Below are 23,724 nucleotides of genomic sequence, written 5' to 3' on the forward strand. Positions count from 1 at the left end.
ACGCGTGGTCACTGCAGGACCACGGCCGGGTTGAGCCCTGATCCAACGCTGGGGAGCCGGCAGCCCGGCCGCGCTAGCGGGCCCTGGATCTCCGGACCGGGCCGGGGCTTGGCCTCGCCGGACAGCTTGCGTCAGTTCTGGAGGGCCGAAGACCAGATCTTGAGCGGGCATTCCCCAAAGGTGGGCCACCCTGGCTCCACGCCGGGGGCGGACACTGCAACACTGGGAAGACTAGCCGGCCTGGGCCCGCCCACTGCTCACTGCCCGAGCTTCCGGCTTCCGAGTACAACTCTTCGGTCTAAGTCGCCTGTGACGAGGACCTTACACAGCGCATGCGTCAGCCACCGACAAAACTTGTGCGCGTGCACGCAGCCTATACAGTAAATGGTGATGAGGAACAGACTCTCGCGGTGGTTGTGCGGGCGGCGCCGTGGCTTAGTTGGTTAAAGCGCCTGTCTAGTAAACAGGAGATCCTGGGTTCGAATCCCAGCGGTGCCTCAACCGAGCGTCCCGGCTCTCTTTTTACCCACGTCCTCTTTTGCTCTGCGCCTCTATCCAGTTCCTCCTCGCTTTGAGTGTGTGAGGGGGAGCCTAAGAGCCAATTTAATGCCCCCCTGCCCGCGGCGGTGTGGGGCGCTGGCCCTCCTCGGAGTCAGCCCCTAGCGTTTCCTTGAGCTGCGGGGCATCCTTGACTCGGCCTCCGGAGAAGAGGGGACGTCCCCTGGAGGCGGCGCGGGACTCCCCGGGTGCCGTGGGAACACTCCTGGGGTTAGAGATGCCCCGCAGGGCGAGCAACCTGCCCAGGTTCCGCCGCCGCTGCGTTGGGAGGCCGAGCCCAGGCACTTCTCCGTCGATTTCTTCTGGAAGCGGCCGACTGGACCTGACTCCTCTCACATAGGCTTGCTGACTTACTCCCCTCTCTCCAGCCACGCGATCCGGATCATCATTCCCCAGACTGAAGACTGAGGCTTGCAGAGGTCGTGAGGCCCAAAGTCACGGGCGCCTGGGAGAGCGGAGGATTGAACCCGGCCAGCGTGACCCTCAGGCTGATGAAAGAATGAAATTTCCAGGGAGGGAAGCTGGAAATTTGGGACTCCCTGTGCCAAATTTAGAGCCGGCTTCTCCAGAGGGCCCGGTGTGAGGCTGAACTCTAAGGCCCGGGGCTGCACAAGTAGACGGTTGTGGGTCCTGACCCAGAGAAATTGCATCGGAGTCTCTGGGGGTGCAGTGAGGCATTGGAATTAAAAGTTACCCAGGAATTCTCATGTCAAACGAAACAAAATTCAAGTCAGATGCAACAGGACAGTCCCAACGAGCTGCAGAAATTGCAGTTATGGTATCAGCCTGTGTTCCCAATAGTCAGACCACCTGCCCCAGAAGCAGCTCCTTTCTCTCCTTCTCACATGGGTCTGAGTTTATTCTGTGTGTGTGTGTGTGTGTGTGTGTGTGTTTCCTCCCTCTTCTTTGGGGGTCAGTTCTTGCCCTTTGCAGCTTGGTTGTTTTTGATTGGCGTTGCACAGGAAAACCTGTAGGGATACTTTGAAGCTTTGCATTTCTGTTGGGAGCATCCTCCTAATCCAATTGGAGATGAGTTTAGTGGTAATAAGGCTTGAGTCACTGTGGTGCTGGGTTTTTTTGGTTTTTTTTCCTGGCTCATCTTTACTGCTAGCCTGAGGTATTCCAGGTCAGTTTTGAGCGTTTACCTATTAGGTGGCTAAGGGGAGATGTTGGTTGTGGGGGTGAGTCTGGGTCTTAGGGAGGGTCAGCTGGAGAAAAGCATTTGCGGGTCACCAGTCTTGCGTGCAGCAGTTAACTCTGAAGGTGTTGCAGGGGTGAGCACTCCTGGGCAGTGAGCAAGCCAGAGAAGACAATTAGGCCCAGGGTTGAGTCCACCCCTCCTTCTTCTCTTTAAAAATGCCATGCTATTCCTGCTTAGGGCCTTTTTGCTTGCTGTGCCCTGTGCTTGGAATGCTGTTCCCTGCACCTTTTGCAGAAATGGGTCTTTGTCATCTCCTGGCCTTTAGCAAGTGTATCACCTCTTTGGGAGGCCTCCCCTCACCATGCTCTGTCCAGGAGTCTCTGCCACCCCCCAGGCCAGCATCCAATACCTCATCCTGCTTATTTCCTTTACAGCCTTTTCACAGTCTGAAATCATCTTGTCTATTGTCCATTTTCTCAAAGAGAATTAAGCTCCGAGAGATGGGGAGCCGCATATGTCTATTTACCTAATGGTTATTGGAATATAATAGGCATTTGTGGACACATGACTTTTAAAAAATTGGTCACATTCTCTTGATTGGATTATGCATTTTGAGGGTTCTTTTTGACAGCTAGCCTGTCTTTTCAAGTGCTGTAAGGCAGCAATTCACAAAACGTGGTTCATGGACCCCCAGGGGTCCCTAAGACTCTTTCAGGCAGTCAAATCTATTTTCAAAATTATACTGTTACATCGCTTATCACTGTGTTGACATTTGCACTGATGTGCTACAGCAGTCTGCTGGCACCTGAGCAGGAATCAAGGCAGTGGCACCAGGGGGCCCTAGTTGTCATTATATTTATTCTTCACTACCACACTTCCATAGAAAAAAAAATTTCCCTTAAGAATGTGCTTATGAAACAGTAAGCATTATTAATTTTATTAAATGTTAACACAAGTACTTTTAATATTTTGTGTGAGGAAGTGGGCAGTAGGCAGAAAGCACTTCTGCTGAGTACCGAGGTACAGTGGTTGTTCTGAGAAAAAGTACTTGTGTGATTGTCAGCTGACAAGACCATGTTTTTCGTGGAACACCATTTCTACTTGAGAAGATAACTGACAGCCAAACTATGCTTATTCAAACTTGGGTATTTAATAGACATTTTCTTGAAAATGAATAAAGTGAACCTATGACTTCAAAGAAAACAACGGACAGTATTTGTTGCCAACAATAACATCTGAATTTCCAAGTGAAAACTAAAATTTTAGAAAGGTTTTATACACCATCATGAGTTTGACAGTTTTCCAATATTTAAAATTTTTCTGATGAGATTTGTGGTTATATTAATGAATGTATACTTTTGACATTGTATAATGAGATATGTCAACATTTGGAAGATATGCGTAATTCAGTGAGCCAATATTTTCCAAATGACCGATGCATGATCCATTTAAAGAGGACAGTCTACCAGTGTATTTTAATGTAACAGAGTACGAAAAGTTCATTGGTATGGTTTCAGATTCCACACTACCATTTACTCAGTTTTGGTGTAGTATAAAAGAAGAATATCCACAATTTTCTGGAAAAGGCTATTAAAATACTCCTCCCTTTTCCATCTATGGAAAGGACATATGAAGACATATTTTCTTCTACTTCAACCAAAATAACATATTACAACAGACTGAATACAGGAGTGAGTGAGATGACAATTTAGCTGCTTTCTGTTAAACCCAACATAAAAGAGATTTGCAAACTGTAAAACAGTGCCATCCTTCTCACTCAATTTTGTTTTATTTTGTAAATAGTTTCATAAAAAAATGTTATTTAAGGGGCTTCCCTGGTGGCACAGTGTTTGAGAGTCCACCTGCCGATGCAGGGGACACGGGTTCGTGCCCCGGTCCGCGAAGATCCCACATGCTGCGGATAGGCTGGGCCCACGAGCCATGGCCGCTGAGCCTGCGCGTCCGGAGCCTGTGCTCCGCAACAGGAGAGGCCACAACAGTGAGAGGCCCGCGTAGCGCAAAAACAAAACAAAACAAAAAAAATGTTATTTAACACGTAATGGGCTTATTATTGTTATGTTAAAATGAATTAATACATATTTTAAATTTTTCTCAGTTTTAATTTCTAATATCTCAAATATTGATAGATATTCCAAATAAACAAAAACTTATTTGGGATCCTCAATAATTTTTAAGAGTACAAAGAGATCTCAAGATAAACAACTGAGAACCACTGTTTTAATGCAAAAGCTTTTGGAGCCTTGAAAGGTTTTAAGAGAGGCAGAATAAGTGAGAGTGCTGGGGTGTGTGTGAGGGGTTGCAAGCATTCCCCTCAACCCATTGAATCCACTTCTTTGAATTATGGTGACTGTGGATTGGAATGTGGTGACAGCACTGTTTTCACTGATTGATGACTCCTTTGATAGTGTTGAGTGAATTATCTTGATTAGATGACAAAATTATGATTTAAATAAAGTTTTGAAATCATACCAATACATCCTCCTGATGAAAGTTCAAATAAGAAATGTATAGACCAAAATAGGTGAGAAGCAATATAGTGTTATAGTTAACACAGACTCTGGAACCAGGCTGCTTTGCCATGTACTAGCTGTTAGCTGTGTGTATTTGTTACCAGTGGTAAACTCTGGGCACATTTCTTATCTTCTCTGTGACTCAGTTTCTGCACATGTAAAATGGAAAGTATAATAATAATTACCTCATTTGGTTGTCCTAAGGACTAAATGAGTTATTTTCATGACCTTAGTTCACATAGAGAAAGTGCTTCATAAGGGTTTAATGTTAGGTCTTCAACTGATTGGATGAGGCCCACCCATATTAGGGAGTAATATGCTTTACTCAGTTGATATGCTTTACTCAGTATTTACCCAGTAATTAACTTACTCAGTAATTACTCAGTAATATGCTTTACTCAGTCTACCAGTTCGAATGTTAATTTCAGCCAGAAACACCCTCACAGACACACCCAGAATAATGTTTGATCAAACATCTAGCCACCCTGGTGACCCAGTCAAGTTGACACATAAAATTATCCCCCCTAAAAAACCCATATCCCTTAATTATGAGCGTTCTAATTTCTCCACAGCCTTGACAACACTTATTTTTACCTTTTTATGGCCATCCTAGTAGGTTTGAAGTGGTATCTCACTGTGATTTTGATTTGCATTTTTCTAATGACTAATAATGTTGAGCATCTTTTCATGTGCTTGTTGGTCATTTGTATATCTTCTTTGGAGAAATGTCTATTCAGATCCTTTGCCCATTAAAGGATTAATGGGTTATTTGTCTTTCTATTATTGCACTGTAATTATTCTTTATATACTCTAGATACAAGTCCGTTATCAGATATATGATTTACAAGTATTTCGACCCATTCTGTGAGTTTTCACTTTCTTCATACTGTCATTTGAAGTTCAAAAATTTGTAATTTTGATCAAGTCTAATTTATGTTTTTTTTTCCTTTTTTGCTTATGCTTTTGGTGTCTAAGATTGCATTGCTAAATCCAAGGTCATAAAATTTTAAATTACGTTTTTTTCTAAGGGTTTTAAATTTTTTGCTTTTACATTTGGGTCTCTGATTCATTTGAGTTAATTTTGTATATCATGTGAAGTAAGGGTCTAACTTCATTATTTTGCATGTGGATATCCTGTTGTCTCAGCACCATTTATTGAAAATCAATTGACTTATAAATATGAGTGCTTATTTCTGGATTCTCAGTCCTATTCCATTGATCTATATGTCTGTCCTTTGTGAGTATCACACTGTTTTGATAACTGCAGCTTCGTAGTAAGTTTTGAAATTGGGAAGTTTGAGTCCTCCAACTTAATTCTTCTTCAAGATAGTTTTGGTTACTCTGGGTTGCTTGAATTTACATATGTATTTTAGAATGTTTGTCAATTTCTGCAAAGAAGCCAGCTGGGATTTTGATAGGGATTACTTTGGATTCATAGATCATTTTGGGGAGTATTGCCACCTTAACAATAGTAAGTCTTCCAATCCATGAATATGTCGTGTCTTTCCCTTTATTCAGGTCTTCTTTAATTTCTTTCAGCAATTTTTTTTCTTTTTAGTTTTCAGAGTATACATTTTGCACTTCTTCTGTTAAATTTATTCCCAAGTATTTTCTTCTTTTTGATGTTATTGTAAATGGAATTGTTTTCTTAACTGCTTTTTCATATTGTTCATTGCAAATGTATAGAAATACAATTGGTTTTGTATCTTAATCTTATATCCTGAAACCTTGCTGAACTTGTTTATTAGTTCTAATACTTTTTTAGTGAGTTCCTTAGGACTTTTTATATACAAATCATGTATTCTGTGAATAGTTTTACTTCATTTTTCCATTCTGGATGTCTTTTATTTCATTTTTGTGTCTATTGCTTTGGCTAGATCCTCCAGTACAGTTTTTTTAAAAAAATTATTTTATTTATTTATTTATTTTTGGCTATTTTGGGTCTTTGTTGCTGCATGTGGGCTTTCTCTAGTTGTGGCGAAGGGGGACTACTCTTCGTTGTGGTTCGTGGGCTTCTCACTGTGGTGGCTTCTCTTGTCGGGGAGCGTGGGCTCTAGGTGCATGGGATTCAGTAGTTGTGGCTTGCGGGCTCCAGAGCGCGGGCTCAGTAGTCGTGGTGCGAGGGCTTATTTGCTCTGTGGCATGTGGGATCTTCCCAGACCAGGGCTCAGAACCCGTGTCCCCTGCATTGGCAGGCAGATTCTTAACCACTGCACCACCAGGGAAGTCTCTCCAGTACAATATTGAATAGAAGTGGTGAGAGCACACATCCTTATCTTTTTCTCATCTTAGGGGCAAAGCATCCAATCTTTCACCATTAAGTATGAGGTTAGCTGTGGATTTTTCATAGATGCCTTTTATGAGGCTGAAGAAGTTCTCTTCTATTCCTAGTTTGTTGAGTGTATTTATCATGAAATGGTGTTGGATTTTGTCAAATGCTTTTTCTGCATCTGTTGAGATAATTATGTGGTTTTTGTTTTTATTCTATTGATATGATATATTACATTAATTCATTTTCAGATGTTAAACCAACCTTGCATTCCTGGGATAAATCTCATGTACATGTGTTTTTAACATAAATGATCAACAAATTCATCTTGCAAGTCTTTCCAGGTGCATGCCCCTAAATTCTTTATATTCTCTTGTGTTCCTGGCTTGGCTGTGGCTGTTGCATGAATCAAAGGACCCCTCCCTTGTTGGTGGGCATTGTGGTGGTATGGGGTTTTCTCTGAATCTCACCACCATGGACAAATCTGGGATGTCACTCCCCTCACACCCAGGTTTCTTTGCGCACATGAGTTTTTCTAAGACAAAGTTGAGAAAGGATTGCTGATGGTAGTGTGGATAGGCCACACGTTTTTCCCCTCTTCCAGCTGTTCTGGAAAACCTACTCCTCCATACCTGCCATCCCTGGAGCCTGCCAATATCAGGGATAGTTTTGTAAAATGCCATCTCGTTGTTTTAACCCATATTTCCCATGCTTACAGGTGGAGTTGGGCATTCTTCTATGTTTATTGGCCATTTGCATTCCTTCTGTGAATTGCCTGTTCATGTCCTTTGCTCAGTATTACAGTTGTGTTGTTTGCTTTTCTTATTTGATTTGCAGGTGGAATTTACATTAGATAAGAATCCCTTGCCTTTTGTAGATGCAATCAATATTTATCTGTCAGTCTGTCATTTGCCTTTGAACTTTATTACAGAGTCTTTTGTCTTTTCATTTACTTATGTCCTCTTTCAAGTCCTTTGGTCAGTTTACACTGTTCCTAATCTAGGTCTTGTATTATTTCTTGCTGGGTTTATTTCTAGGTATGGTGAGTAGGATAATTTTCCTATTATTTTAAAATTCCTGTACTCCTGCTGTGTAGGAATGCCCTTGATATTTGGATGTGACTTTTTACAGTCTTTTTTTTTTAAATTAATTAATTAATTTATTTATTTATTTATTTTTGGCTGCGTTGGGTCTTCATTGCTGCACGTGGGCGCTCTCTAGTTGCGGCAACCGGGGCTACTCTTCATTGCGGTGCACAGGCTTCTCATTGCAGTGGCTTCTCTTTGTTGCAGAGCACAGGCTCTAGGCGAGCGGGCTTCAGTAGTTGTGGCACGCGGGCTTCAGTAGTTGTGGCTCTCAGGCTTTACAGCGCAGGCTCAGTAGTTGTGGCGCACGGGCTTATTTGCTCCATGGCATGTGGGATCTTCCTGGACCAGGGCTTGAACCCGTGTGCCCTGCATTGGCAGGCGGATTCTTAAGCACTGCACCACAGGGAAACCACTGGATGTGGCTTTTTAAAGCAGCCCTCTTGCCTCACTCTCTTACAGTTTGCTTATAGTCCCTTCAATATTTTGTTAGATTTTTGGGCAGATTCTGGGTTGTGCAAATAGGGATAATGAATGATAAATTTAATCTTAAGGGGAAAAAAAAGATAACTTACAAACCAAAAAGAGATATCTGTAATACATATGAGTAACAAAATAATTTTTGGCAGAGGAAGGGCCCAGTGGGGTTAGCAGAACAGTAGAAATTATGTCATCTTATCAGAATTTGAAAAGCCAGGTTATCAACCATCCAAGTATTTATCCAAGAAAAATTAGTATTTAGCAAGAGAAATTAAAACAATATCCATAAGAAGACTTGCACACAAATGCTCACAGATGCTCTAAGTACAATAGCAAAAACTGGGACCAGCCCAGCTGTCTGTCACAGGAGATAAACTGCGGCATATCCAGGCCACGGACTTCTACAGAGTAACCAAAAGGAATGGACTTCTGATACTTACATCCATGTGTATGAAATCTCACATTGGGCAGAGTAAAACAGTACAGAATTTATGATTCTATTTACATAAAACTTGAGAAAGTGCCAATTAATCATAGGGACAGTGGAGGGATTGAGAAGGGGCACCAAAAACTTTTTGGGGTGATGGCAGTGCTCTTTATCTTGGTAGGGGTATGTAGTTATCAAAACATTTATTTATTGTGGCAGTCTTTGAAAAAATTTTATTGAAGTATAGTTGATTCACAATGTTGTGTTTAATTTCTGTTATACAGCAAAGTGACTCTGTTATACATATATATATTCTTTTTTTTTTTTTTTTTTTTGCGGTACGCGGGCCTCTCACTGTTGTGGCTTCTCCCGCTGTGGAGCACAGGCTCTGGATGCGCAGGCTCAGCGGCCATGGCTCACGGGCCCAGCCGCTCCGCGGCATGTGGGATCTTCCCGGACCGGGGCACGAACCCGTGTCCCCTGCATTGGCAGGCGAACTCTCAACCACTGCACCACCAGGGAAGCCCCATATATATATATTCTTTTTCATTATGGTTTATCACAGGATATTGAATAGTTCTCTGTGCTATACAGTAGGACCTTGTTGTTTATCCATCCTATGTATAATAGTTTGCAACTGCTAATCCTAAACTCCCAATCCTTCCCTCCCCCAGGCAACCGCAAGTCTGTTCTCTATGTCTGAGAGTCTGTTTTGTTTCACAGGTATGTTCATTTGTGTTGTATTTTAGATTCCACATATAAGTGATATCATATGGTATTTGTCTTTTCTTTCTGATTTACTTTGCTTAGTATCTCTAGGTCCATCCATGTTGCTGCAATGGCATTATTTCATTCTTTTTAATGGCTGAGTACATTCCATGGTATGTGTGTATATATATATATATATATATATATATATATATATATATATATATACCGCATCTTCTTTATCCATTCATCTGTTGATGAACATTTAGGTTGCTTCCATGTGTTGGCTAATGTAATTAGTGCTGCTATGAACACAGGAGTACATGTATCTTTTTGAATTATAGTTTTGTCTGGGTATACGCAGGAGTGGGATTGCTGGATCCTATGGCAACTCGAGTTTTTTGAGGAATTTCCATACTGTTCTCCATAGTGGCTGCACTAATTTACATTCCCACCAAGAGTGTAAGAGGGTTCCCTTTTCTGGGTGTGGCAAGTTTTGAGGGTTACCTCTAGGGAGTCAAGAAGTAAAGCCTGGTGCTTAGTAAGGCGGCCCCCAGTTAGCCAGTGGTGGCCTTTGATCTCTAGGATACCTTGGAACTTGATGGGGGGAGGGTGTCTGGACTTCCAGTGACTGTCCAAAGGTAAGCTTGTTAGGTTCTTCCACTAATAAAGTGGTGGCAGCTACTGCCCAAAGGCAGCCAGGCCAACCTCAGGCCACAGAATCTAGTTGTTTGGAAAAATAACATAACTTCTGTATTAGGACTCCCAGAGCTGTCCCCTGCTTTTCAGCCATGTACAAAATGAATGGCTTTTTAAAATTGGGGAGACCCAGAGCAGGAGCATTAGCGAGGGCCTGTTTGATACTATTAAAAGCCTTTTCCTGTTCCCCAGTCCAAAGTAATGGTTCTGTATCTGGGCTTTTAGTGGTTTCGTATAGGGGCTTAGCCATTAGCCCAAATCCTGGGATCTAGATTCTGCAAAGCCCTGCCATGTCTAAAAAGGTATGGAGATGTTTCTTTGTCTTTGGCACCCTGAGACCTAATATAGTTTGTTTTCTATCTTGAGACAGCTGTCTTCTTCCAGAGTTTATAACGTAACCCAGGTATTTAACTTGTTGCTTTGAGATTTGTGCCTTTTTCTGGGAGACCCTGTAACCCTGGGCCCCAAGGAAATTAAGAACTTCAGTGATGTTCTCATCTGAGGCTTCCATGGTAGGGCTACATATTAATATATCATCCACATACTGTAGAATAGCCCTTTCTTTTAGGCATATTTCCCTTAGTTCCTTTCCTAGGGCCTGGTTGAACAAATGTGGGTTGTCCCAAAACCCCTGTGGTAGTACTGTCCAGATGTATTCTTTCATCTGGCCCGAGTGGGAATTAGTCCACTTGAAGGCAAACAGATATCGTGAGAGGGGGTGAACTGGGATGTAAAAGAAGGTTTCCTGGAGGTCGAGCACAGCAAACCATTTAGCATTTTCAGGGACTTGGGCTAGTACGTTATAAGGATTGGCCACAAGGGGGTGAATAGGGACCACGACATCTTTTACTGCTCAGGTCTTGCACCATCCTGTATCACACATTTGGCTTAACTGGCAGAATAGGGGTATTGCATTGAGACTGACAGGGCACCAAGAGGCTATGTCTTAACTATTTATGAGGGATTGTAACCCCTTTTTTCCTCTAACCTTATGGGGTATTGTCTCTTGTTAGAGTAAGTGGCTTCTGGCTTAAGGCTAATTTCCGCAGTTTGGGCATTTATGGCCCTCCCAGGGACTCCTTTGTCCCAAACTGTAGTTATTCTACTGCTTGTAGAATATGGCTGGGAATAGGCCCTTCCTCTTCTTGTTGATCTGCCTTAGCCGGGGTAAAGATAAGGGGCTGCTCGGGGCCTTCTAACCATAATATGGCCTTGAGGGAACCCAGAAGATCTCTCCCCAGTAGTGGGGTAGGACACTCAGGCCCAACTAAAAAGCCATGTGATATCAAATGCTGCTCAAATTGGCAAGTGAGAGGCCGAGTAAAGAACCGGGTGAGAGGCTTTCCATCGACACCCATCACTGTGCAGCTTTTAGAGGAAAGAGGCCCAGCGTGAGAAATCAGGACAGAGTAAATGGCTCCTGTATCAATTTAAAAAATTGATCTGCCTACCTGCTACATCAAGGACCACTGGGGCTCCTCGATGGAGATAGACGTCTCATGGGAGGAGCTTCCAGAATCCCTGGGCTGCCTCAGTCTTCCAGCATGGCCATCTCAAGAGCAGGAGCCCCCCCTTCCCCTTGGGGACCGAGGGCATTCCCATCTCCAATGACCGGTCTGTTTGCAGACTGGGCTTGGCCCAGGGGTCTCCTTCTGGTACTCATGGGCCCAATGGCCGGTTGACTTGCATTTGAAGCATTCCCCCTTGCTGGTCTCATCTCCGGACTGATGGTTGAACCTTCTTTCACCCTTTGGGTTGCTCTGAGGTTGCAAGGCGTGGCTGACAGCAATGGCTATCAGTTTAGCTTGAACCTTGGCCTTCCTTTTTTCATGTTGACTTCTTTCCTCCTCCTCAGTTTATTGTGATTATTAGATATCCCAAAGGCTACCTCTAGGAGTTGTGGCATAGGGGTTTGAGGGCCTAATTGTAACTTTTGGAGTTTTTGCTTAATATCAGGGGCAGACTGACTGGTAAAGTGTTGGCCCAGCAGGGATTGACCCTTGGGAGTGGAGAGGTCTCTGTTAGTAGATTTTCTAACAACCTTCCACAAGCTGTCCCTGAAAGAGAATGGGTTTTTTCTTCCTCATGGGTAACTTCCTTGACCTTTTCATGGTTGACTGGCTTCCAAATGCACTTTCTCATTCCTTCTAATAGGCACTGAACCTTGTAATTCCTGGCCCTTTTCCCCCCAGGGGATTATAATCCCAAGTGGGCTCCTGATTTAGGACTGTGTCCCCACCCACATCATAAATGTTGGATTGGTCCCTGGTGAGCTGGTCAGCGTGTCCCTGCCAGAATTCCTGGGCTGCCTCAGAAAAAGAGAATCTTTTGCTTCTCCTTATAGGTACAGCAGGTAGAAGAGACAATTTGGATGTCCCTCCAAGTTAAATCAAGGGCCAGGGTTAGAGCTTGAAATCCTTCGTGAATCTAATCCCAGAGGTGTTTCTTCTGACTTAGAAGGGGATGCTCCCGTGTTGAGCAAACTTGAATCCAGGGATCTGAGTCAGGGCACCAAGGGCCCTAGACTGATGCGGATTTACGTTAAGGTCTCCAGCCAGGTCACTGCCAGTCTTGTAGGGAGAAGTAGATCTAGACTTCCCAGGGGAACTGGGGGGAGGGGAGGCAGAAATGTGTAGAATGCTGAGGACCCAGGTGGGGCTCAGGTGGAGTCTGAACCCGGGGGCTAGGTCGGCTGGTGGGTTCGGGCCACCTCCCCAGCCCCCTGTGGGCCCAATTCCTCCTTTGACTGTGGCGCACGGAACCACCAAGAATGAACTCTCCCACCTCGTACTTGATCCCGAAAGACTCAAAACTCATTTAATTGTACACTTAAGATGTAAGTATTTTACTGCATGAGAGTTAATCTCAATTAAAATATTAAAATAATCAAAGTCGTGTTAGCAGCAATCTGGATATTTACCCCAGTCTGCCCCACCAGCTCCATGCAGATTTCTCTTCCTGCCTATTGCCTGTGTCCTCATGGCGGGCCAGGCCTCCATTTGGGGGCTGTGTTATCACCTCCTATTTCTACCTCCTGTGTAATTCTAGCTTAAGGGGCTCCAGATAGGGGTTCATCTGGGCCAGGAGGACAGAGATGTGCACACCCCATTAGCTGCTTCCTGGGAAGGCTTTCACATTTAATGATCATCTGGAGGCCTCAGCCTTGGGGATGAACCCGCTGACAGCCTCTGGGGAAGAAGCCTGACTGTCAGGGAAGGGCCCAGGGTTGGGTGTCCAGTGTGCTGGGTTCTCAGCTGGGGGAGACAGAATCAGTCATGAATTTCTCTTACCCCAGCTCTGCTCAGTCATGTGGTTATTTTTATCAATCAAACTGTACTGTTGAATGTATTTGTACAAATTATAAGATTTTATTATTTAACTTAATAGGTAACTAATATAGAAACAGAAAAAAACATTTCACACTGCATTATATTTCTTATAATTAATTAGATTATATTTTAATACAAAAATGCATCAAAATTTCACTTAAACTCAGCAAACATGAAGTATCTACTAGGCGTAGAATGATTTATTTACTCTGTGCTCTGGGAGCTGTAACATGACGTTAGAAGGTCTGGGTTGGGGGCTAATTCAGGCTGGAGGGGCATTAAGCTGGGGAGCAAAGGGCAGGTGTAAGAATTAGTGTGGACTGGTTTCCAGCCTTGATGTTTTTGTTCCTCACCGGTCTGTGCCCCTGAGATACTCCATCACTTTCCTCTGAACAGAGAGTGGCTTCTTAGAAGGCTGTTGCAGTCAGTTATTTATTTTGTTTTATTTATTTTATTTTATTTTTAATTAAGTATAGTTGATTTACAATGTTGTGTTAATTTCTGCTGTATAGCAAAGTGATTCCATTATACATGTATATGCATTCTTGGCTTTATATGCTTTTCCATTATGGTTTATTACAGGACATTGAATATAGTTCCCTGTGTTATACAATAGGACCTTGTTGCTTGTATTTTAAACAGTAAAACGGAACCAAGTCAGCCACTAGCTGTGCTTGCTCTGCCATGTGCATCAGATTACCTGGCATACCTGTGTGTACCTGGGACTGAGTTGCGTCAAGGAGTGTGGGAACCTTGCTTTAAAGAGGGTTCTGGAGGCCAGTTGATGCTCCAGGGAGCGACTCTGCTGATGAATTCCTTAGCAGAGTTTCCCCGGGTCAGCCCCAAGGGCACATAGCTAAGGGTGGCCTCAGAGGTGGAGGCCATCCTGGGATGGCTGCCAGGCCAGTGACTGAGTAAATCCATACCTATGAGAATCAAGCCCTGCAGAAGGCCAGGCTGATCAGTTTCATGGTGGAGGTGCACCTCTGATTTCCCTCTTTCAGTGAGTCCCAAAGCTCTTTCTAATGCATGACAGTAAAGAATTTTCTTTGAATCACCATAACTTGTAGAAAAGAATATAATTATATAAACCTATTCATCAAAAAAGTATTTCTAGACTACGTTTTCTAAGTTTGTAAAATATCATTATAGAGCTAAGAGTTTATTCTAGATCACAGCACTTCAAAATGAGATTGGAGGTAAACAAATGAAGAGATCTGTAATTATGAGACCTGTATTATTTCTTTACATTCTAAAATGAACAAATTTGTAATTAGTGTGTAACAATTTATTATCTACATAAACACGTACAACTTCTCCCAGTAATTTTGAGAGAATGCTGGATTTTATATTCACAACCAACCACGTTGATTGTTGCATCTTATAGTCTATAATTTTGGTAACAATTTTAAAATAATAGCATAATTCTTTCAAACTACATCCACCACCCAAATGCTAAACAAGCAACATGATGGAACAGAACATGCAAATGTAGGTAGCAGTCTTTGACAAAGGGGCCAATGGATTCTGACAGATAAAGTGGGTGTAAACCAAGCATGTGATGCTGGCTGGGTTTTGTTTCCTGGTATTTTCATCAGTGTCTTTTGGAGGCGGGTCCAGTCGAAGGAGACCGTGTCAAGGCACATGGGACGGAGGGCATGAGGGCAGCCTGTGTGGCAGCTCAGAGGACCGAAGCCCTGGCGGGAAGAGAGTTGACCTGTCTGGTGGGAGCCCAGCACTTGGCCCCTGCGTGCTCCTTAGGACTCCTTCCACTGAAGAAAAAGAGAACTTGGTTGGGTCCTGACCCAGGGAAGTCCCTGGGTGGCGCTGGCTTCTGGTTGGGTGGCCTAGGCTCTCCAAAATGCTTCAGGACCTGCTCATTCTCCATCCCTTGGGGTTGCCTCCGTTCCAGATGGAAGGGGGGTCGGTTGCTAGCAGCTCCAGACGGACATCCCGCTGCCCCACCAGCTCAGGGTAGAGTTTCCCCAGTTTCGAAATCTTGAGCTGAGCTTTGTGAGCCAGAGTTGGGCCTCAGGGCTTTCCTGTCACCCGGAGGAAAAGAGGGAGGGCTGGGTGGGCGAATCCCACAGTGTCCCCTTGTGACCCTGGCGACACATCAGCATCATCTCCTGAATGACTTGAGAGACCTTCTGAAGGGACAAAACCAAATCAAACCAAACCAAACCAAACCAGAGGAAAGAAGATGCATGCGATGTGATAGTGTTTAGGATGCTTAAGAAACAAACCCAAACTCAAGTGGTATATTTTCTATGGTACACACACATATAGGTATGTAAAAAACCTTTTTTTTAGGGGTCGGAAGGGTAGATATGAAATTCATTTCAGTGTTTACCTCTGAAAAGGTGGGGAGGAGACTGGAATGAGGCATCAAGAGGGCTCTGACTTTATATATACCAGCCTAAACTAAACTTTAATACTTAATTTAATAATAATTTGCATATAACTAAACAATAATTTACATATTTTTGGTGTATAGTGTTGAATTGTTTTTTTTTGTTTTTTTGTTTTTTTGTTTTTGCGGTACGCGGGCCTCTCACCATTGTGGCCTCTCCCGCTGCAGAGCAGAGGCTCCAGATGTGCAGGCTCAGCAGCCATGGCTCACGGGCCGCAGCATGTGGGATGTGGGATCCTCCCGGACCGGGGCACAAACCTGTGTCCCCTGCATCGGCAGGTGGACTCTCAACCACTGCACCAACAGGGAAGCCCTATAGTGTTGAATTTTGACAAATGCATAAAGTCGTGTAACTACCACCACAATCATGATGAAGAAGTCTCACCACCCCAAAAATATCCCCTGTAGTTAACCCGTCCACAAATCCCAGCATCTGGAAACCACTGATCTACTCTGCACTCCTAGAATTTGGCCTGTTAGAGAGTCATATAAGTGGAATCATACTGTATGTAGCCTTTTGGGTCTGGTTTCTTTGGTCTGTGGTGCGGTATGTATCAGTAGTTTGTTCCTGGTTTTCTGCTGAGTGATATTCCACTGTCTGTATGTATCAGTTTGTTTACCTTGTTGAAGGAGATTTGGGTTATTTCCAGTTTGGGGCCATTATGAATAAAGTTGCTATGAATATTCAAATAAAGATTCATGTGAACATAAGTTTTCACTTTTCTAGGGTAAATACCTATGTGTGGGATTGCTGGGTCATAGGTAAGTGTATGTTTCACTTCCCTATGACCAGATCAGAAACTGCACTCTTTTCCATAATGCTTATGCCATTTTGCATTCCCATCAGCAATGGATGAGAACTCAAGTTCAAGTTCTACCACGTTACCAGCACTTGGTATCGCCCATGTTTTTATTTGAGCTGTTCCAATATGTGTGGTGGTTTCCATTTGTGGTTTAAAAAAGACTTTTTATTTTGAAATAATTTTAGACTTACAGAGGAGTTGCAAAAATAGTACAGAGAGTCCTTCCTCAGAACCCCAATATTAACATATTACATAATTTGGTGTGTTTATCAAAACAAAGAAATTAATATAGGTGCAACACTCTTAACTAAACTGCAGACTATATTCAGATTTCCCTCGTTTTTCACTAAGGTCCATTTTTGGTTCCAGGATCCAACCTGGATCTCACATGGCATGTAGTCTTCCTGTCTCATTAGTCTCTTCCAGTAGGTACTGGCCAGGTATTTTGTGGAATGTCCCTCAATTTAGATTTGTCTAAATTTTTTTCATGAATGGACTGAGATTATGGGTTTTGGGGAGGATACCATGCAGTATTTTTTTTTGTCTTTGTTATTTTCTGGCTTTGCCAGCTCATCTGTGTATTCTCAGTCCCAGCCCTGGACAGTCTTTCCCAGGGACCCCTGGTTCCTTGTATTAGAGAAGAGTATTTAGAAACCAAGTTCTGGGTGCTGGGTGAGCTCATTGCTACTGAGGTGTCACTGCTTCTAGGCCCTCTCAGCAGACAGAGCTAGGGAATTCTAAACATGCACATATACATATCTATTTTCTGTCTGTCTGGGTACATATTGATATTTTAACACATGAATTCATACTGATATTTCTAACTGCAGTCCAGCACCACAGTGTTCTTTCTTGCAATCCCCCCTTGCTTTTTTGGTAACTTCATTCTCAGTCAGTGAAAAACCTGTCTCTGTCATTATCTCCAATACATTTACTTATTTGTTCAACTCTACTAGACATGTAAAATGGTTTCAGAATTCATAGCTTGTATCTGTTTGAGAAACAAATCTGCCAACCAGAGCACAGTTTATGTATAGTTCTTTTTTTCTTTAGTCTTACAGTATCTAATCAATATACACTGTCTTAGCTCCTTTTTTCTTCACCAGTTTCAGTGTGGTTAAACCACCCATTTGTAAACAAATTTATTTGTCACAGTGTGCATTTCATCTTGGATTCCCCTGACATTCTGGGCGATTTCTAAATAATTTTATACAGTAAAATTTACTCTTTGTGGTGTACAGATCTATGGATTTTTGACAAATTACACATGCTGATTTTCCAGTGTTGAATCAGCCTTGTATTCCTGGGATAAACTCCATTTAGTATCCTTTTAATACATTGCTGGATTAAATTTGCTTATATTTTGTTAAGGAATTTTGCATCTATGTTCGTGTTGCATATTGGTTCATGGTTTTCTTTTCTTGTAAATTCTTTTTCTGTTTTTGGTATCAGGATAAATCTGACCTCATACAGTGACTTGGGAAGTTTCCCTCCTGTTTTATTTTCTTGAAAAGGTTGTGTAGAATTGATATGATTTTTTTCTTAATTGTCTGATAGAATTCACCAATGAAACCATGTGGGCATGAAGCTTTCTTTGTTGGAAGGTCTCCATTACAAATTCAATTTAAAAAATAGATATAGTACTATTTATTTCTTCTTGAGTGAGCTTTGGTAGCTTCTTATGCATACATTAACCATACATTAATCATACATTAACCATACATTAATCATACATTAAATATATTTACAATACAATCAGCAATCCCACTCCTAGGTATTTGCCCAAGTGAAATGAAAACTTCTGTTCACACCAAAACCTTTCAATTCAGAAGCCCATGGCAAGTTGTAGCACACACTATAGGAATATCTAGGAATGGCTCCTGCTTGATGCCAATTCCTAGGGCTTCAAGATCAGACAGCCCTTGGCTCCCAGTTGAATAAACTAGGTCTAAGCATATCAATGTGGATAAATCTTGTAAACGTAACACTGGGTGAAAAGCAAGTTGTCAGAGGATACAGCAATATGTAATCCCTTAAGTAAAACAATATGATACATTGGTCATGGGTATATACTATGTAGTAAAAGTATAAAATTGAAGAGAAGGTATGTGTACCAAACTCAGGCTGGATTAGGGATGGATAATGGGTTGGGACAAGATTCTCTGGAGGTGAGGACTGATTCCAAGGGATGCTGGATAGACTCCTTTCCTACAGGTTGGGACTTATGGAATTAGAGATTGGAGACACGATAAAAGAACAGTATTTCTGTAGGCAGCCCGAGCCATGCTGCCACCTGCTTCAACTCAAGTCAGTAAACACCTGCTAATTACCTACTAGGTAGGTGTGAGCAGAGCCACCCTGGATGTTGAGGATGTAAAAGGTAGCTTAACATCTCTAAGAAGGAGCTGACAGCTTAAGGACACAGACAGCCATGGAAGTAAGACTGTAAATAAGACAAGAGGATGATGTGTTCAGCCCCAGGACGCTGTTCGAAGTACAGAAGAAGCAGTGAGGTGGGAGGGAGTTTTATCTTCCTCTGGGAGGGCAGACAGAGTATAGCTGGCCTGGGTTCTGAAGACTGAATAGGAGTTTTTCTGAAGGGGGTACAGTTGGATAATGGCTAGTATATACTGAGTGCTTACTCTGTGCCAGGCACTGTTATAAGTGCCTTGCGGGTATTAGTGCTTTGAGTTCTTATCACGATCTAGTGAAGTAGGTACTGTTGTGGTCCTATTTATAGATGAGGAAACCAAGACTCATAGAAGTTAAACCTGCTCACGTGGGGAGCGCGTGGGAAGCCAGGTTGAATCCTCCGCAGGTTGACTCCAAAGCCTCTGTGCTTAATCATGCCCATCTTCCTGCTTGCGTGATGTGAGATATGGGATGTGTGGGATGACTTCTAGTAGGACTGGAATGATCTGGATCAGGACTGTCCCATCCTGCTGTAAATACTATTGAACCGCAGTGCCAGGATGCTACTCTCTGTTCAGTTCTTCTCCAGTGTTTCTCATTTGATTGAGGAGAAAATCTTTGCTTTGAAGCTAGTGTGTCATGAATGCTCTAGCCTTCTTCCTAACTCTCCTTAGTGGAGATTAATAGACAGAAAGACAGAGACAGAGAAACAGAGACAGAGAAAACAGGGATGCAGGCAACAAAATGTGCAATGTTTTGTTTGGGTCATGCTTGTAGTTATATAGATATAGCTTAAGTAAATACTTAAGTAAAATGAAGCAGTAATACTTAAGTAAAATGAGTTGACTTAAATACAACCATTAAGTCCATAATAAAGGCTCACTGTCCACCACGGTAGAGGAGGGGTCCTCTGAGCCCTGGCGAGTGAGCAGCACTGCACTAGGCTCCCCATGTGTCCCCCAGGAGTCCTAGGAGCTCTAACAGGGACATGTGGCTTCCCTAGGAGCCACCCGGAGTCCCTCAGTGGGCTGATTTCACCTCCCCCATGTGCAGGAAGTGAGCTTGGCCTCCACTCTCTTGACCTTGACCACGAAGGAGACACTTTGGGATGTGAGAGCTTGTCTCCATGGCTTTTCTAGTCTATCCTTCCTGCCTTGGGTTTCCCAGATCTGCACACGTGCCTCTGGACTCAGGCTCTCAGCCTGTCACCTTTATTCTTGTGGCAGCAACACAGTTAAAGAACAAACAGTATCTGTTAACCCACCTCAGGGTTCTGATGTACTTTGCTCCATTACTAATTTAGTGAGGTGGACTGAATTGGATTGATTCTCCCCCAAATCAATATACAAATGACTATTGTTTCAGGGCACTTCTGAGTGGTTCAGCAAGGCTGAGGGGAGCTTTCTGATTGAAAATTGGAACCACACTCCTTGTTCAAAATTACAGTGGAGAGGGTTATGTAAAGTAAGGGGGTGACCTGGCACTAACCTTTTTATTGCAGTAAAGTCTTTTTTTTCTTTTTGGAATGGTGATTTTACAACATACTTCATACTTACTATTACTGTTCCAGGCCTATAATTTGAAAATTACTGCTCAGTACTGAAGGTGAAATGATTTTACTGCTATTATTCTATTATTCTCTTCAAGTTGGAAGAACCAGCAATGGCTTGGAGAGTGTCTATGGCTAGATGCACTTCGCCGTGCTGAGCCCATCACCAGATGTGCCTGCAGATGTGGCCCGTCACTGGACTGTGGCTGGGATGCCTGGGCATCACACAGGGTGGAGGAGGTGCTCAGCTCTGAGCCCTGCTCTTCCCCCATCACCCCTGGCAGACCAAGGTTCTGGGAGGTTCCAGTATTGAGCCACACTAAATCCAAAGCAGCAACTCAGGCTGGCCCACTCACTCCACAGAGCCCAGTGGAAATGGTGTCACAACCCTGAACTTTACCAGTTTATTTTTAGTATTTTTTAATTGTGGTAAAATACACGTTACACACAATTTACCATTTTAAGCATTTTTAAGTGTGTAGTTCAGTGACATTAAGTACATTCACATTGTGTGTAACCGTCACCACCACCCATCTCCAGAGCTCTTTCATTTACCCAAACCGAAACTCCGTACCTGTTAACCAATGACCCCCCATTCATTCCTCCCTCCAGCCCCTAGCAACCACCTTCCTACTTTCTGTCTCTATAAATTTCACAACTCTAGGTCCCTCATATAAGTGGAATCACACAGTGTTTGTCCTTTTGTGACTGGCTTGTTTCACTTAGCATAATGTTTTCAAGTTCATCCATGTTGAAGCATGTGTCAGAACATCCTTCCTGTTTAAGGCTGAATAATATTCCATTATATCTATATCTGTATCTATCTATCTCTATCACATTTTTTTTATCCATTCATTTATTAATGGGCACTTATATTATTTCTACCTGTTGGTTATTGTGAATAATGCTGCCATGAACATGAGTGTACAAACATCTCCTGGAGTTCCTGCTTTCAATTCTTTTGGGTATATGCCCAGAAGTGGACTAGCTAGATCATATGGTAGCTCTATATTTAACCTTTTGAGAAACTGCCAAACTGTTTCCCACAGCAGCTGCACCATTTTACATTCCCATCAGCAATGCACTAGGGTTCTAACTTCTCCACATTCTCACCAACACTTGTTATTTTCTTTCTTTCTTTCTTTTTGTAATAGCCATCTTAATAGATGTAAAGTGGTATCTCATTGTGGTTTTGATATTTCTAGTATTTTTAATGCAAATAAACCTTAACTCCCTTTCTCTAAAGCTATTCTTTCTCTTCTTGCTTCCTCTCCTGTCCTTCCACCATCTTATTTCAAAGTTGTACTACATTAACTGACCTTCAGAAATCCCACAGTTGCAGGCTTTCATGTTAGTTTCTACCTAAATGGCTCACATTTTAAAACATCATTTGAGAAACACAGATTTTAATGTATATGAGAGCAAAATAGCCATAGAGAAGGCCCTGTCCTGTGAGGCTCCTCTGCTGGGTCCCAGAGGGATCTTATAAAGTGTCCGAGGATGGTTTCTGCCCAAGGAGAGACTTATCTTTTAAACCTTTAAGAAATGTATTTATTTATTTTTGGTTGCACTGGGTCTTCGTTGCTGCACGCAGGCTTTCTCTAGTTGCGGCAAGTGGGCGCTACTTTTCGTTGTGGTGCGCCGGCTTCTCATTGTGGTGGCTTCTCTTGCTGCAGAGCACGGGCTCTAGGCACACGGGCTTCAGTAGTTGTGGCTTGCGGGCTCCAGAGTGCAGGCTCAGTAGTTGTGGCGCACGGGCTTACCTGTTCTGCGGCGTGTGGGATCCTCCCGGACCAGGGAATGAGCCCATGTCCCCTGCATTGGCAGGCAGATTCTTAACCACTGCGCCACCAGGGAAGGGAGAGACTTATCTTAAGTGAATACAGTGCAATCCCTCCACCACTGGCTCGAGTGAGTGGCTGGCCTCAGGTGCTTGGAGTGCTTCTCTCCAAGGGGGCCCTGGACACATGGGGTCAGTCAGAACGTCCACACACTGGAGGCGCTGCTCACAGGGCTTAGAACATCTCTCCAAATGCTCTCTGGCTCTGCTTCTTGACTGTTCTCCTGGCTAAGAAGGAAGAGTAGAAATTTGCTCTGGGAAGGGTGGAAACGTTCTGAGGCCAGAACGAGTTGGGTGGAGATGGGGCTTGGAGAGGTTGTAGGCAGGGCTAGTCCCACAGGACCACAAAGCTCAGGTTAAAAACTTTGAAGTCCGTCCTGGAGCATTTTCTGCAGGGAGCATGGTCCACTTTGCATGTTAAAAATGTGAGCTGGGCTTCCCTGGTGGCACAGTGGTTGAGAGTCCGCCTGCCAATGCAGGGGACACGGGTTCGTGCCCCGGTCCAGGAAGATCCCACAGGCTGCGGAGCGGCTGGGCCCGTGAGCCATGGCCTCTGAGCCTGCGTGTCCGGAGCCTGTGCTCCGCAACGGGAGAGGCCACAACGGTGAGAGGCCCGCATACCGCAAAAAAAAAAAAAAAAAAAAAAAGGTGAGCTGTTGATTGGGAGGCAGGGGACCACATAGGAGGCCCAAGAGAGAAGAGATGGTGGCTGGGACCAGGAAGGTGGCCTGGTGGTAAAGAGAAGTGGGTAGATTTGAGATACATTGTGGGGATGAGCTATCAGGACTTAGTGATGGATTGGCCTCGGGGGATTGAAGTAGAAATTATTGACTCAGTAAATGATGCGGCCAGAACTGAGCTGGGCACAATAGGGAAGGTGCAGCTGGCAGAGTGGGAGGTGTCTGGACAATGAGGAGTTTGCCCGCCTGGAAGCCACTTGCAGTAAACCTGGACCAGGTGGTCATAAGCCCTTGTTCCAGCTTGGCTTGCCAAAGCCATATTTGGCCTTTGATCCTCAAAGAAATTAACTATTTGAGATCAAGAAAGACAATTACCAGGAGTTCCATGGTGGTCTAGTGGTTAGGATTCGGTGCTTTCATTGCTGTGGCCCAGGTTCAATCCCTGGTCAGGGAACTGACATGCAGCAAACCGTGCAGCATGGCCAAAATAGAAAAAAAAAAGATAATTACCATCCAACTTGGCATCCTCTACATAGTGTCCAGCAACCAGCTGGGTAAGAGCCGGCTTGAGTTTGTGCCTGCATTTTGGTGAGTGGGTTCTTCCAGACAGGGATTTATGTGGGACACCTCCATGCCCCTTCCTTCTCCCCTCTGCTTGCCCTCTTCTCCTCACTCCTGGAGCAGATTGCTGAAGGCCTCAGTGGTCCACAGTCTAGATCTCATGAGACATGTGTGAGGGACAGCTGCTTTGCTTCCTCCTAACTGGGAAGGCCAGCTTCCTGCCAGGAGGACCTCGATTC

At 43.6% G+C, this 23,724-nt stretch overlaps 2 protein-coding genes across 2 annotated transcripts in view; both read left to right on the forward strand.

Annotated features, from left to right (window-relative positions):
- The window catches only part of WDR88 (WD repeat domain 88), a gene marked incomplete at both ends in the record, with an annotated part of 42,731 nt that extends 41,765 nt beyond the window's left edge, over positions 1-966 (forward strand). The window contains 2 exons of the mRNA XM_082606653.1: positions 18-180; positions 664-966. Coding sequence (XP_082462779.1) covers positions 18-180; positions 664-966 — 466 coding nt within the window. The remainder of the gene's footprint in view (positions 1-17; positions 181-663) is intronic.
- Positions 1-23,724, forward strand: part of FAAP24 (FA core complex associated protein 24) — a 238,959-nt gene that overhangs the window by 158,746 nt on the left and 56,489 nt on the right. The window lies entirely within an intron of this gene.

This window comes from Mesoplodon mirus (assembly GCF_964341445.2).
Source record: "Mesoplodon mirus genome assembly, chromosome: 19".
NCBI classification, from domain to species: Eukaryota; Metazoa; Chordata; class Mammalia; order Artiodactyla; family Ziphiidae; genus Mesoplodon; species Mesoplodon mirus.